The sequence below is a fragment of the Sebastes fasciatus genome, chromosome 16, assembly GCF_043250625.1.
Source record: "Sebastes fasciatus isolate fSebFas1 chromosome 16, fSebFas1.pri, whole genome shotgun sequence".
Taxonomy (NCBI): domain Eukaryota; kingdom Metazoa; phylum Chordata; class Actinopteri; order Perciformes; family Sebastidae; genus Sebastes; species Sebastes fasciatus.
This window is the reverse complement of record NC_133810.1, coordinates 9,922,537-9,936,669: the sequence shown is the minus strand read 5'-3', so window position 1 is coordinate 9,936,669 and position 14,133 is coordinate 9,922,537. Positions and strand designations below refer to the sequence as shown.

The 14,133-nt window shown below is 40.7% G+C and overlaps 1 protein-coding gene across 1 annotated transcript; it reads left to right on the top strand.

Annotated features, from left to right (window-relative positions):
* The first annotated feature begins 669 nt into the window (after positions 1-669).
* On the top strand, positions 670-13,213 carry LOC141752962 (P2Y purinoceptor 14-like). The gene is made up of 2 exons (XM_074611249.1): positions 670-728; positions 12,028-13,213. Exon 2 carries the CDS (start codon positions 12,030-12,032, stop codon positions 13,062-13,064), a length of 1,035 nt encoding a protein of 344 aa, XP_074467350.1. The 5' UTR covers positions 670-728; positions 12,028-12,029; the 3' UTR covers positions 13,065-13,213.
* The last annotated feature ends 920 nt before the right edge of the window (positions 13,214-14,133 follow it).

Sequence of the window (14,133 nt, the reverse complement as noted above, 5' to 3'; positions counted from 1 at the left end):
AAAATGAACCTTAAAGGGAGATTTGTCAAGTATTAAATCCTCTTATCAACATGGGAGTGGGCAAATATGCTTGAGGTCAGAGGTCAGAGATGACAGCTTTTCCTCGCCAAAATTTAGCGTAAGTTTGGAGCGTTACTTAACCTCCTTCACGGCAAGCTAGTATGACATGTTGGTCCCGATGAATTCATCAGGTTTAATAGTTTCATATGATACCATCAGCTTTAAAACTGAGCCACTACAACCTCGGAAAGATCAAATAGCGGCCTAACCATATTTCTTAAAAAATTAAATTAAATAAATAAAAAACAAAACAAAAAAAGTTGGGGCGAATATATTACTTATAATATTATTATATATAATATTATAACTTCAGTTTATGACCAAATACCTGCAGAACTAATGACGTTTATCAGCCTCAGCATGTTATAGTGTCACTGGGATGCATTTAACTCAGTTTAGCTTCACAGAGCTGCAGACTCTAGTTAAAGAGAGAGAGAGAGCGAGAGAGAGAGAGAGAGAGAGAGAGAGAGAGAGAGAAAGGAAGAGAGAGAGAGAGAGAGAGAGAGAGGAAGAGAGAGAGAGAGAGAGAGGGGAAGAGAGAGAGAGAGGGGAAGTGGAAGTTGTCCAGAGACTCTAAACTACTCTTCACAGGTCTCTTCACTTTAAACAGCAGTGAGTTACATCAACATCTGTACGGGATCCTGACTGAACACCAGACTGTTTATATGGTGAGTGGACTCATTTGAACTTCAGATAGATATAGATATTGATATAGATATAGATTTAGATATAGATTAGATAATTACTGCATGACATGAGTTTTAAAACATGCATGAAATGAACAGAAAAAGCAGATTATGAAGGTGTATTAATGGCAGTGATTGGGGGGGCAATGAAACATCTGACATTGAAAGAATAAAGTCATAATTTTTTAAGAAAATGTCATGAAAATATGAGGATATATCTACAGTTTCTGGGACTTTAGACGTTGATGACAGAAAGAAAAGTGTCCTGATGAAACGTGGTTGTTAGTTATCACCACACTCATTCATGGTTATTTATTTATGTTGCCTGTTTGTCCTAAATTTGTTCCTAAATTATGCACAAATTTGCATTTTGGTGGGTTTTTAACGCTGATTCAGATTTGATTTGTAGAGTTGTTTTTCTTAAAAAAAGAAAAAAAAGAATTATATATATATATATATATACTGCATATGCCTGTTGATTGATTAAAATATTTAATAAAATTAATCACACTTTTTTTATGTGTTCAAAATGTATCTTAAAGGGAGATTTGTCAAGTATTTAAATATATGCTTGAGGTCAGAGGTCAAGGGACCCCTTTGAAAATGGACATGACAGTTTTTCTTTGCCAAAATTTGTTGTTAGTTTAGAGCATTATTTAACCTCCTTCACTACAAGCTAGTATGACATGGTTGGTACCGATGGATTCATCAGGTTTTATAGTTTACTATGATACCATCAGCTTTAAAACTGAGCTGCTACAACCTCGGAAAGATCGAATAGCGGCCAGACTAAATCGCAAGTTGAGCAAATTTGTTATCGACTGCCCTGTAAAATATATATAACATATAAATACTAATATTTCTTAATATTTTTCTCATGAATATAGTATATAACTACTATAATATCTATTACAAACTACTATCAATACAGGAAGAAACATTAACTACATAATATATTAAAATGTATAGAATTTGTTTTTACATTTTTGGACTAATTATATCAGTTAGGGACTGATGAGTTCACCAATTAACTAACTAACTAACTAACTAACTAACTAACTAACTAACTAACTAACTAACTAACTAATTAACTAATTAACTAACTAACTAACTAACTAACTAACTAACTAACTAACTAACTAACTAACTAACTAATTAACTAATTAACTAACTAACTAACTAACTAACTAACTAACTAACTAACTAACTAACTAACTAATTAACTAACTAACTAACTAATTAACTAACTAACTAACTAACTAACTAACTAAAAGAGAAAACACACTACAGTTTTCTGTCTGGTTTGTTGTGCTTTGGGAATAATAATAATAATAATAATAACGCGGAAAAATACAATTCAATTAAAAAAATAAACATAAAAAAATAAAAAATATATAAATACATGTCAGGATGTTTTGTCGGGAACACTTTTTAGGGGTCTATGACCTATTTTGAGTCAGGAAACAAAGAGATTTAGACTTAACATGTAGGCATATTTATATAATTTATATGCATTTATATATATATACTGTATATAAAGCGGAGGAGAGAGGAACGAGAGGAGGAGAGAAGAAAAAAGGATGATTTTATTATTTATCAAAAAATAATATATGATGAAATTATATATATATATATATATATATATATATATATACAGTATATATATTATCCTGAGAGCCTCAATGATGCCGTATTTAGTAAGTATTCAGATCCTTTACTGCAGTAAAAGTACTAATACCACACTGTTACAATACTTACTGTAACTTTTACTGTAACAGTGTTTTCAGTACGACATCCATGTATTTTTGGCATATTGTAGATTTCCATACTGCGTACTACATGCTACATTCTGGCCAAATCAGTACGTACTACTAGTATAGTATGAGGTTTAGAATACAGCCTTACCCGTCATGTCATCACATTGTGATGTCATCACATTCTCATGACATGATGACATGAGAATGTGATGACATCACAGGTAAGGCTGTATTCCAAACTGTCTCATGACATCACAATGTGATGTTCTGGAATCGGCTGTGATTCCTGTGATGTTGAGTTTGGCTTTAATCTAAAATTTTACTTATAGGAGAAGATTAGTGAACCAGGCAGTTGTTGACAAGCTGATTTAACATTCAGGTTAATTTAACATTCGGGTTAATTTAACATTCGGGTTAATTTAACATTCAGGTTAATTTAACATTCGGGTTAATTTAACATTCGGGTTAATTTAACATTCGGGTTAATTTAACATTCGGGTTAATTTAACATTCAGGTTAATTTAACATTCAGGTTAATTTAACATTCAGGTTAATTTAACATCCAGGTTAATTTAACATTCAGGTTAATTTAACATTCAGGTTAATTTAACATCCAGGTTAATTTAACATTCAGGTTAATTTACCGTTCAGGTTAAACAGTTTAACGTTGACAGTCGACTGTAGGGTGAGTACATTATTTACATCTCCATGGATCAAGCATCATTGTTACTGAGCTCTAAGGAGCTTTGGTTCACCAAAGAACTGAAAACCTTCAAGGAAGAAAACGACGCTCTGAAGGAGATCGCCTGGGAAAGAAAAGTCCAACTGTTGGAAGCCCAGCAGAAGGAACTGCAGGACAACTTTACTTTGGACCTTGCTGAGAAGCAACGAGGCTGGAAGACGCAGCAGACTCAACTCCAGATCAGAGTGAACCATTTGACGTGGCACATTCGCGATAAAGACGCTGTTATCCGTGGTCTCCGTAAAGAGCAGCACGATAAGGACCCTGCAATCCCTGATCTCCGGCAGGAGCAGCACGATAAGGACGCTGTGATCCGTGGTCTCCTTAAAGAGCAGCACGATAAGGACCCTGCAATCCCTGATCTCCGGCAGGAGCAGCACGATAAGGACGCTGTTATCCGTGGTCTCCGTAAAGAGCAGCACGATAAGGACGCTGTTATCCGTGGTCTCCGCCAGGAGCAGCACGATAAGGACGCTGTGATCCGTGGTCTCCTTAAAGAGCAGCACGATAAGGACCCTGCAATCCCTGATCTCCGGCAGGAGCAGCACGATAAGGACGCTGTTATCCTTGATCTCCGCCAGGAGCAGATCGATAAGGACGCTGTAATCCTTGATCTCCGGCAGGAGCAGCGAGGCTGGGAGACGCAGCAGACTCAACTCCAGATCAGAGTGAACCATTTGACGTGGCACATTCGCGATAAGGACGCTGTTATCCGTGGTCTCCGTAAAGAGCAGCACGATAAGGACCCTGCAATCCCTGATCTCCGGCAGGAGCAGCACGATAAGGACGCTGTTATCCTTGATCTCCAGCAGGAGCAGCACGATAAGGACGCTGTTATCCTTGATCTCCAGCAGGAGCAGCGCGATAAGGACGCTGTGATCTTTGATCTCCAGCAGGAGCAGCACGATAAGGACGCTGTTATCCTTGATCTCCAGCAGGAGCAGATCGATAAGGACGCTGTAATCCTTGATCTCCAGCAGGAGCAGCACGATAAGGACGCTGTTATCCTTGATCTCCGCCAGGAGCAGATCGATAAGGACGCTGTAATCCTTGATCTCCGGCAGGAGCAGCGCGATAAGGACGCTGTTATCCTTGATCTCCGCCAGGAGCAGATCGATAAGGACGCTGTAATCCTTGATCTCCAGCAGGAGCAGCGCGATAAGGACGCTGTGATCTTTGATCTCCAGCAGGAGCAGATCGATAAGGACGCTGTTATCCTTGATCTCCGCCAGGAGCAGCGCGATAAGGACGCTGTGATCCTTGATCTCCAGCAGGAGCAGCGCGATAAGGACGCTGTGATCTTTGATCTCCAGCAGGAGCAGATCAATAAGGACGCTGTGATCCTTGATCTCCAGCAGGAGCAGCACGATAAGGACGCTGTTATCCTTGATCTCCGGCAGGAGCAGCGCGATAAGGACGCTGTGATCCTTGATCTCCAGCAGGAGCAGCACGATAAGGACGCTGTTATCCTTGATCTCCAGCAGGAGCAGCGCGATAAGGACGCTGTGATCCTTGATCTCCAGCAGGAGCAGCACGATAAGGACGCTGTGATCTTTGATCTCCAGCAGGAGCAGATCAATAAGGACGCTGTGATCCTTGATCTCCAGCAGGAGCAGCACGATAAGGACGCTGTTATCCTTGATCTCCGCCAGGAGCAGATCGATAAGGACGCTGTAATCCTTGATCTCCGGCAGGAGCAGCGCGATAAGGACGCTGTTATCCTTGATCTCCGCCAGGAGCAGATCGATAAGGACGCTGTAATCCTTGATCTCCAGCAGGAGCAGCGCGATAAGGACGCTGTGATCTTTGATCTCCAGCAGGAGCAGATCGATAAGGACGCTGTTATCCTTGATCTCCGCCAGGAGCAGCGCGATAAGGACGCTGTGATCCTTGATCTCCAGCAGGAGCAGCGCGATAAGGACGCTGTGATCTTTGATCTCCAGCAGGAGCAGATCAATAAGGACGCTGTGATCCTTGATCTCCAGCAGGAGCAGCACGATAAGGACGCTGTTATCCTTGATCTCCGGCAGGAGCAGCGCGATAAGGACGCTGTGATCCTTGATCTCCAGCAGGAGCAGCACGATAAGGACGCTGTTATCCTTGATCTCCAGCAGGAGCAGCGCGATAAGGACGCTGTGATCCTTGATCTCCAGCAGGAGCAGCACGATAAGGACGCTGTGATCTTTGATCTCCAGCAGGAGCAGATCAATAAGGACGCTGTGATCCTTGATCTCCAGCAGGAGCAGCACGATAAGGACGCTGTGATCCTTGATCTCCAGCAGGAGCAGCACGATAAGGACGCTGTTATCCTTGATCTCCAGCAGGAGCAGCACGATAAGGACGCTGTTATCCTTGATCTCCAGCAGGAGCAGCGCGATAAGGACGCTGTTATCCTTGATCTCCAGCAGGAGCAGCGCGATAAGGACGCTGTGATCTTTGATCTCCAGCAGGAGCAGCGCGATAAGGACGCTGTGATCTTTGGTCTCTTCCAGGAGAAGAAGAGTCTCAATGAAAAGCTCGTGGAGACCAGAACCGAGCTGTTGAGCTCTGCAGATGAACTCCGACAGAGAGAGGACGCCTGGCAGGCCAAATACAATGCTCTGGAGGACAATGTCACAAAGGTCCTGACAGAAAAAGACCAGATCTGGAAGACTAAGGTCAGTCAGTTGTTGGACGTCAACAAGGACCTGACGGACAGAGAACAGAGCCTGGAGACCACAGTCCAACACATGGAGGTTGAGAAGAAGCTCCTGGAGGACATCTGCCTGAAAATGAAGAAGAAGATGAGAGGAGTCTTTTCTCGCAGGAGGACCGAGGATCGAGAGACAACATTACAGAAGATGAAAAAGGAAGAGACGGAGCGGGAGGGGGTGGAGAAGAAAGAGAAGAAGAAAGGTTGTTTTCGCTGGATGCGCAGGTTCTTCCTGAAGCGTGACGGCAACAGTCAGGTAGAGGAGGCTGCAGCTCAGGTTGGATACCAGCAGATCCCTCTTCCTCCCCCCTTCGCCTTCCCGTCTTCCCTCCACCCTTACCTTCCTCTCTCAACCTCCCCCTCATCCTTTACGACGTAGAGGATGAGGAGGAGGTTGAGATGTAGAGTCTACGTCATCACCGTCCCTCCACCCCTACATCCCTCCTCAGTGATTAGTGATTAGCACTGCAGCCTCACTGAGACAGCTCCACCTGTCCGGCTGTGGGGAGTTTGTATATTCTCCCTGTGTCTGCGTGGGTTTTCTCCTGGTGCTCAGGTTTCCCCAGAATTCCTAGTTATGCGTGAGGCTAACTGGACACTCTAAATTACCTCCAAATATCTTTTTAATATATTTGGTGGTAATTTAGAGTATTCAAAAAAATTTCAATCTATCATATATCAGTAAGGGTTTTCTCCTGGTGCTCAGGTTTCTCCCACAATTCGTAGTTATGCATGAGGCTAACTGGACACTCTAAATTACCTCCAAATATTTTTTAAATATATTTTTAGGTAATTTAGAGTATTCAAAAAAAATGTCAATCTATCATATATCAGTAGGGTTTTTCTCCTGGTGCTCAGGTTTCTCCCACAATTCCTAGTTATGCGTGAGGCTAACTGGACACTCTAAATTACCCCCAAATATTTCTAAAATATATTTGGAGGTAATTTAGAGTATTACATTTTTTTTAAATCTATCATATATCAGTAGGGGTTTTCTCCTGGTGCTCAGGTTTCTCCCAAAGTTTCTAGTTATGCATGAGGCTAACTGGACACTCTAAATTACCTCCAAATATTTTTTAAATATAATTTTAGGTAATTTAGAGTATTCCAATTTTTTTTCAATCTATCATATATCAGTAAGGGTTTTCTCCTGGTGCTCAGGTTTCTCCCACAATTCCTAGTTATGCGTGAGGCTAACCGGACACTCTAAATTACCCCCAAATACTTTTAAATATATTTGGTGGTAATTTAGAGTATTCAAAAAAATGTCAATCTATCATATATCAGTAGGGGTTTTCTCCTGGTGCTCAGGTTTCTCCCAAAATTCCTAGTTATGCATGAGGCTAACTGAACACTCTAAATTACCTCCAAATATTTTTTTAATATATTTGGTGGTAATTTAGAGTATTCAAAAAAAATGTCAATCTATCATATATCAGTAGGGTTTTTCTCCTGGTGCTCAGGTTTCTCCCACAATTCCTAGTTATGCGTAAGGCTAACTGGACACTCTAAATTACCCCCAAATATTTTTAACATATATTTGGAGGTAATTTAGAGTATTACATTTTTTTTAAATCTATCATATATCAGTAGGGGTTTTCTCCTGGTGCTCAGGTTTCTCCCAAAGTTTCTAGTTATGCATGAGGCTAACTGGACACTCTAAATTACCCCCAAATATTTTAAAAATATATTTGGAGGTAATTTAGAGTATTAAATTTTTTTTAAATCTATCATATATCAGTATGGGTTTTCTCCTGGTGCTCAGGTTTCTCCCACAATTCCTAGTTATGCGTGAGGCTAACTGGACACTCTAAATTACCCCCAAATACTTTTAAATATATTTGGTGGTAATTTAGAGTATTCAAAAAAATGTCAATCTATCATATATCAGTAGGGGTTTTCTCCTGGTGCTCAGGTTTCTCCCAAAATTCCTAGTTATGCATGAGGCTAACTGGACACTCTAAATTACCTCCAAATATTTTTTTAATATATTTGGTGGTAATTTAGAGTATTCAAAAAATGTTCAATCTATCATATATCAGTAAGGGTTTTCTCCTCGTGCTCAGGTTTCTCCCACAATTCGTAGTTATGCATGAGGCTAACTGGACACTCTAAATTACCTCCAAATATTTTTTAAATATATTTTTAGGTAATTTAGAGTATTCAAAAAAAATGTCAATCTATCATATATCAGTAGGGTTTTTCTCCTGGTGCTCAGGTTTCTCCCACAATTCCTAGTTATGCGTGAGGCTAACTGGACACTCTAAATTACCCCCAAATATTTTAAAAATATATTTGGAGGTAATTTAGAGTATTAAATTTTTTTTAAATCTATCATATATCAGTAGGGGTTTTCTCCTGGTAATCAGGTTTCTCCCAAAGTTTCTAGTTATGCATGAGGCTAACTGGACACTCTAAATTACCTCCAAATATTTTTTAAATATAATTTTAGGTAATTTAGAGTATTCCAATTTTTTTTCAATCTATCATATATCAGTAAGGGTTTTCTCCTGGTGCTCAGGTTTCTCCCACAATTCCTAGTTATGCGTGAGGCTAACTGGACACTCTAAATTACCCCCAAATACTTTTAAATATATTTGGTGGTAATTTAGAGTATTCAAAAAAATGTCAATCTATCATATATCAGTAGGGGTTTTCTCCTGGTGCTCAGGTTTCTCCCAAAATTCCTAGTTATGCATGAGGCTAACTGGACACTCTAAATTACCTCCAAATATTTTTTTAATATATTTGGTGGTAATTTAGAGTATTCAAAAAAAATGTCAATCTATCATATATCAGTAGGGTTTTTCTCCTGGTGCTCAGGTTTCTCCCACAATTCCTAGTTATGCGTGAGGCTAACTGGACACTCTAAATTACCCCCAAATATTTTTAAAATATATTTGGAGGTAATTTAGAGTATTACATTTTTTTTAAATCTATCATATATCAGTAGGGGTTTTCTCCTGGTGCTCAGGTTTCTCCCAAAGTTTCTAGTTATGCATGAGGCTAACTGGACACTCTAAATTACCTCCAAATATTTTTTTAAATATAATTTTAGGTAATTTAGAGTATTCCAATTTTTTTTTCAATCTATCATATATCAGTAAGGGTTTTCTCCTGGTGCTCAGGTTTCTCCCACAATTCCTAGTGATGCGTGAGGCTAACTGGACACTCTAAATTACCCCCAAATACTTTTTAATATATTTGGTGGTAATTTAGAGTATTCAAAAAAATTTCAATCTATCATATATCAGTAAGGGGATTCTCCTGGTGCTCAGGTTTCTCCCACAATTCGTAGTTATGCATGAGGCTAACTGGACACTCTAAATTACCTCCAAATATTTTTTAAATATATTTTTAGGTAATTTAGAGTATTCAAAAAAAATGTCAATCTATCATATATCAGTAGGGTTTTTCTCCTGGTGCTCAGGTTTCTCCCACAATTCCTAGTTATGCGTGAGGCTAACTGGACACTCTAAATTACCCCCAAAGACTTTTAAATATATTTGGTGGTAATTTAGAGTATTCAAAAAAATGTCAATCTATCATATATCAGTAGGGGTTTTCTCCTGGTGCTCAGGTTTCTCCCACAATTCCTAGTTATGCATGAGTCTAACTGGACACTCTAAATTACCTCCAAATATTTTTTTAATATATTTTTAGGTAATTAGAGTGTTTAAAAAAAGAAGTCAATCCATCATATATCAGTAAGGGGATTCTCCTGGTGCTCAGGTTTCTCCCACAAAATATATATTGAAATGAATAAAAAATAAATAAAATAAAATTTAATTAAAAATCAAATAAACAGTGAAATATAATTTCATTATGTCTGCCTCTCTGAATAAATGTGTACAGTATAAATACAACTTTATGACATTATGGTGGCTATAAAGTAGAAGTACTGGTATCTGTTTAAGTTGTGATTTCAACAACACTGAAGCTGATCAATAAAACGATCAATGTGACTAATAAAAGATGTTCCAAATAGTATTTTAGACGCTGGTTAACAACATGAGCCGGTTCTGTAATAAACCATGTGACCTTCATGACTGACGGGTTCATGATTATTTTTAATATTAGCACCATTTACAGGTAATTATTAAGCTGTCATTTCATTATTATCAACAGACAGTTGTAAACTACTCAAACATCTTTTCTTTCTGATTGTGAATCACTGGTGTTGAATACATGAAGCTCACAGGTGGACAGGCAGAGAGACAAACATCTGGACCATGAGTTTATCCAGATGTTTTCCCTCGTTGTGTGAGTTGACTGATAACGAGTTGATCACTCACATCCTTTTCTACTATGTCTGTTTTTTCACTGTGAGCTGAGTTGATGAAACCACCCTATTTTCAGCTCTAATCGTTGCACACAATCTAGAAACACGCTTCCTCTGAACGTTCAGCTCTTCTAGCGAAGAGGATCGTTGCATCACTTCCTGCGCCAGGTCATCTAGAAGGCGGAAAGCAGAAGTTGTTGCTGCTGATCAGCATCTTGTTCGTCTGTGTCATCCAAATTACCAGCCAATAAAGTATGAGTCAGCTTAGAGGAATCGCTAAAACAAAAGTCTGTGTAGGAGAAAAATGACAGTTTGTTCTAGATGTATGAGATAATTAAATGTCCTGATCTCCTTCCTGCTCGCCAGGATATTATAATGACCCCATGTATGGAGGATGGCACCTGCCAAAGTAAAAAATAAATAAATATATAATGACTCAATAAATAAATATGTCATTAAATGTAAAAAAAAATTATATTGAAAATAAATGTAAACGAAATAAATGCAAAATAAATAAATAATACAGATAAATACATAAATAAATAAAAGATAAAAATTAAACAGAAGAGTAAATAAATAAGGGAATTAATTAATTAATTATGAATAAATAAAGAAACAAATTATAACAAAAATATCAAATGATGTTACATTTTTATCAATTAATTAAATTAAAGATAAATAAATAAATAAATGACTCGATAAATAAATATGATATTAAATGTAGCAAAAATAAATGTATTATTTTATTATTATTATTATGTTTTACCATTAATTAATTGATAAAAATTGAGTTTTTTTTTCATAAATGTATGACTTTAAAATCTCGCAAATTTGTGAGTTTTTTTCTCGTAAATTTGCCTCTTTAATCTCAGAGAATACGTGAGTTTTTTCTCGTAAATTTCTGGCTTTAAAATGTGTCATAAATTTGTCAGTTTTTTCTCATAAATGTGCCACATTAATCTCAGAATATCGGAGTTTTTTCCTCATAAATTAATGACTTTAAAATCTCATAAGCGTCTTTGAGTTCTTTAAAAGCGCTTTATAAGTTGAATTTATTATTATTATTATTATAAATTTGTGAGTTAAAATGTGACGTAAATTTGTGATTTTCTTCTCGTAAATGTGTCCCATTAAACTCAGAATATCTTCATTTTATTTTCGTAAATTTATGACTTTAAAATCAAAATATATATATAATATATAATATTAAAAAATATATAACATAAACACAGGAAGTCAGAATCATGATATTTTTAAAGTTATTAACTTGATATTGATCGTTTCCAAGTGAGAAGCAGAAGCCGGCGTGTGATCGCTTTAGTGTTTAAAAGTTGAACTTCTGTACAGATCAACTCGGGGAAACAATCATTTGGCGACAGCAGAAGTCACAGGTTCGAGACAAGACTCGGGTCGAGACAAGACGAGGGCTAAAAATAAAAGAATCAGGACAGGAAAACAGAAGGCGTCCTGGTGTCAGCGCGGACTGTTTTTATAGGCGTTTGATGGAGGAGGACCACAGTGTGTGTTGGACCGGGATGAATCGGTGGTGGGAGGAGGGAAGTGTGTGTGAACAGCAGGACAAACAGGAGTTCAAGACGCTTTTTATTTGTGCACGTGTCCCCGTGTAAACACAGCGCTGTGTGTTCAGTTTATGAACATAAAAGGCTTCTGTGGGGCGTTAACACACCGACACGGCCTTTGTTAAATGTAAAAGAGACTTATTAAGAGTTCTCCTGACAGAGAAACGTACTTCTACTGTGACATCTACTGTTCATTATGTTCAAACTGTGTTGTTTGTGTGTTTCCAGTGATGGAACACCTCAACGCCACCCGTCTCCCCGGCAACCAATCAGACTTCAGCAGCATCTTCACCCAGCAGGTGCTCCCGCCGCTCTACTTGGTGATCTGCGTGGTCGGGGCGTCCCTGAATGGCGTTGCCGCCTGGATCTTCTTCAGGGTGCCCAGTGACTCGGGCCTGGTGGTCTACCTGAAGAACATGGTGGTGGCCGACCTCCTCATGCTGACCACCTTCCCCTTCAGTCTGGCGGCTCAGCTGGGTCTGGGCGGCTGGCGCCTCCACGTGGTCACCTGCCGCTACACCGCCGTGCTCTTCTACTCGTCCATGTACGTGGGGATCCTCTTCATGGGGCTCATCAGCCTCGAGCGCTACGTTAAGATCGTCAGACACACCTCCTCCTCCTCATCCTCCTGCAGGTCCCGGTTGGGCGGCGTGTCCTCGCTGCATGTCCTGCAGAGCGTCGGCTTCGCCCGGGTGCTGGCGCTCCTCACCTGGAGCTTCCTCCTCATCTGCGTCCTGCCCAACGTGGTGCTGACCAGCCGGCCGGCCGACGAGGAGAGCTCGCGGCACTGCATGCAGCTGAAGACGCCGCTGGGCATGCAGTGGCACCGGGTGTCCACGCTCCTCAGCGTCGGCCTGTTCTGGGTGACCCTGCTGGTCCTCGCCTACTGCTACGCCTCCATCGCCTGCCGCGTCTACCAGTCCTACCGCCGCGTGCGCCGCGACAACAGCGACGTCTGCCGGAAGTCGAACCGCAGCATCTTCAGCATCCTGGCGGTGTTCTTCGTCTGCTTCGTGCCGTACCACGTCTGCCGCGTGCCGTACACTCTGAGCCAGATGCCGGAGTCGGGCTTCAGCCCGGACGCCCGCTTCCTGTTGTTCCAGCTGAAGGAGGGGACGCTCTTCCTGTCGGCGCTCAACGTCTGCCTCGACCCCATCATCTACTTCCTGATGTGCCGAACCTTCAGAGAGTCGCTGCTGAGGAAACTGTCGAGAAGAGACCGGAGGAGGTCGCTGACCACCGGCCAGAGTCTGAGCCACATTTAGGAGGAGAGGGGACAAGGAGAGGAGACAAGTAGACAAGGAGAGGAGACGAGGAGAGGACAGAGGAGACAAGAGAGGAGACAAGGAGAGGACAGAGGAGACAAGAGAGGAGAGACAGGAGGAGGTCGCTGACCACCGACCAGAGTCTGAGCCACATTTAAGAGGAGAGCAGACAAGAAGAGGAGACAAGGAGAGGAGACAAGGAGAGGGGACAAGAGAGGAGAAGAGGAGAGGACAGAGGAGACAAGAGAGGAGAGACAGGAGGAGGTCGCTGACCACCGGCCAGAGTCTAGGAGGAGAGGGGACAAGGAGAGGAGAGGAGGAGAGGAGATAAGGAGAGGAGACAAGAGAGGAGACAATAGAGTCACTGCTGAGGAAACTGTCGGGAAGGAGAAGGCACAAAGAGAGGAGACAAGAGAGGAAAGTAGACAAGAGAGGAGACAAGGAGAGGAAACAAGGAGAGGACAAAGGGATAGGAGAAAAGGGGAGGAGGCAAGAGAGGACACAGGGAGAAGAGACAAGAGAAGAGAAAAGGAGAGGAGACAAAAAGAGAGAGGAGAAGAGATAAGGAAAGGAGACAATGACAGGATACAGGGAGAGGAGACAAAGAGAAGAGACAAGAGAAGAGACAAGTAGAGGGGACAAGGAGAGGAGACAAGTAGATGAGACAAGTAGACAACACAGGGAGAAGAGACAAGGAGAGGAGGCAAGAGAAGAGAGGAGATAAGGAAAGACACAAGGAGAGGACAGAGAGAGGAGAAAAAGAGAGGAAACAAGAGAGGAGTTGAGATAAGGACAGGACACAGGGAGAGGAGACAAGGAGAGAAGAAAAGAGGGTACAAGGAGAGGAGACGAGGAGAGGAATCAAGGATAGAGATGTGGTCCTGTGTAAATGCAGACTTGTATAATTGTATATAAATATCAGTATATATATATTAAAGTATAGATATTAAATAATGATTGACAGTCTCAGTTGTGTTTATTGATGAGTCACCAGCGTGAAGGAGAGAACAGGAAGTGGTGATGTGGAAGTGAAAGTGGACGCAATCGCTGGGCATCGAACTCACGGGAC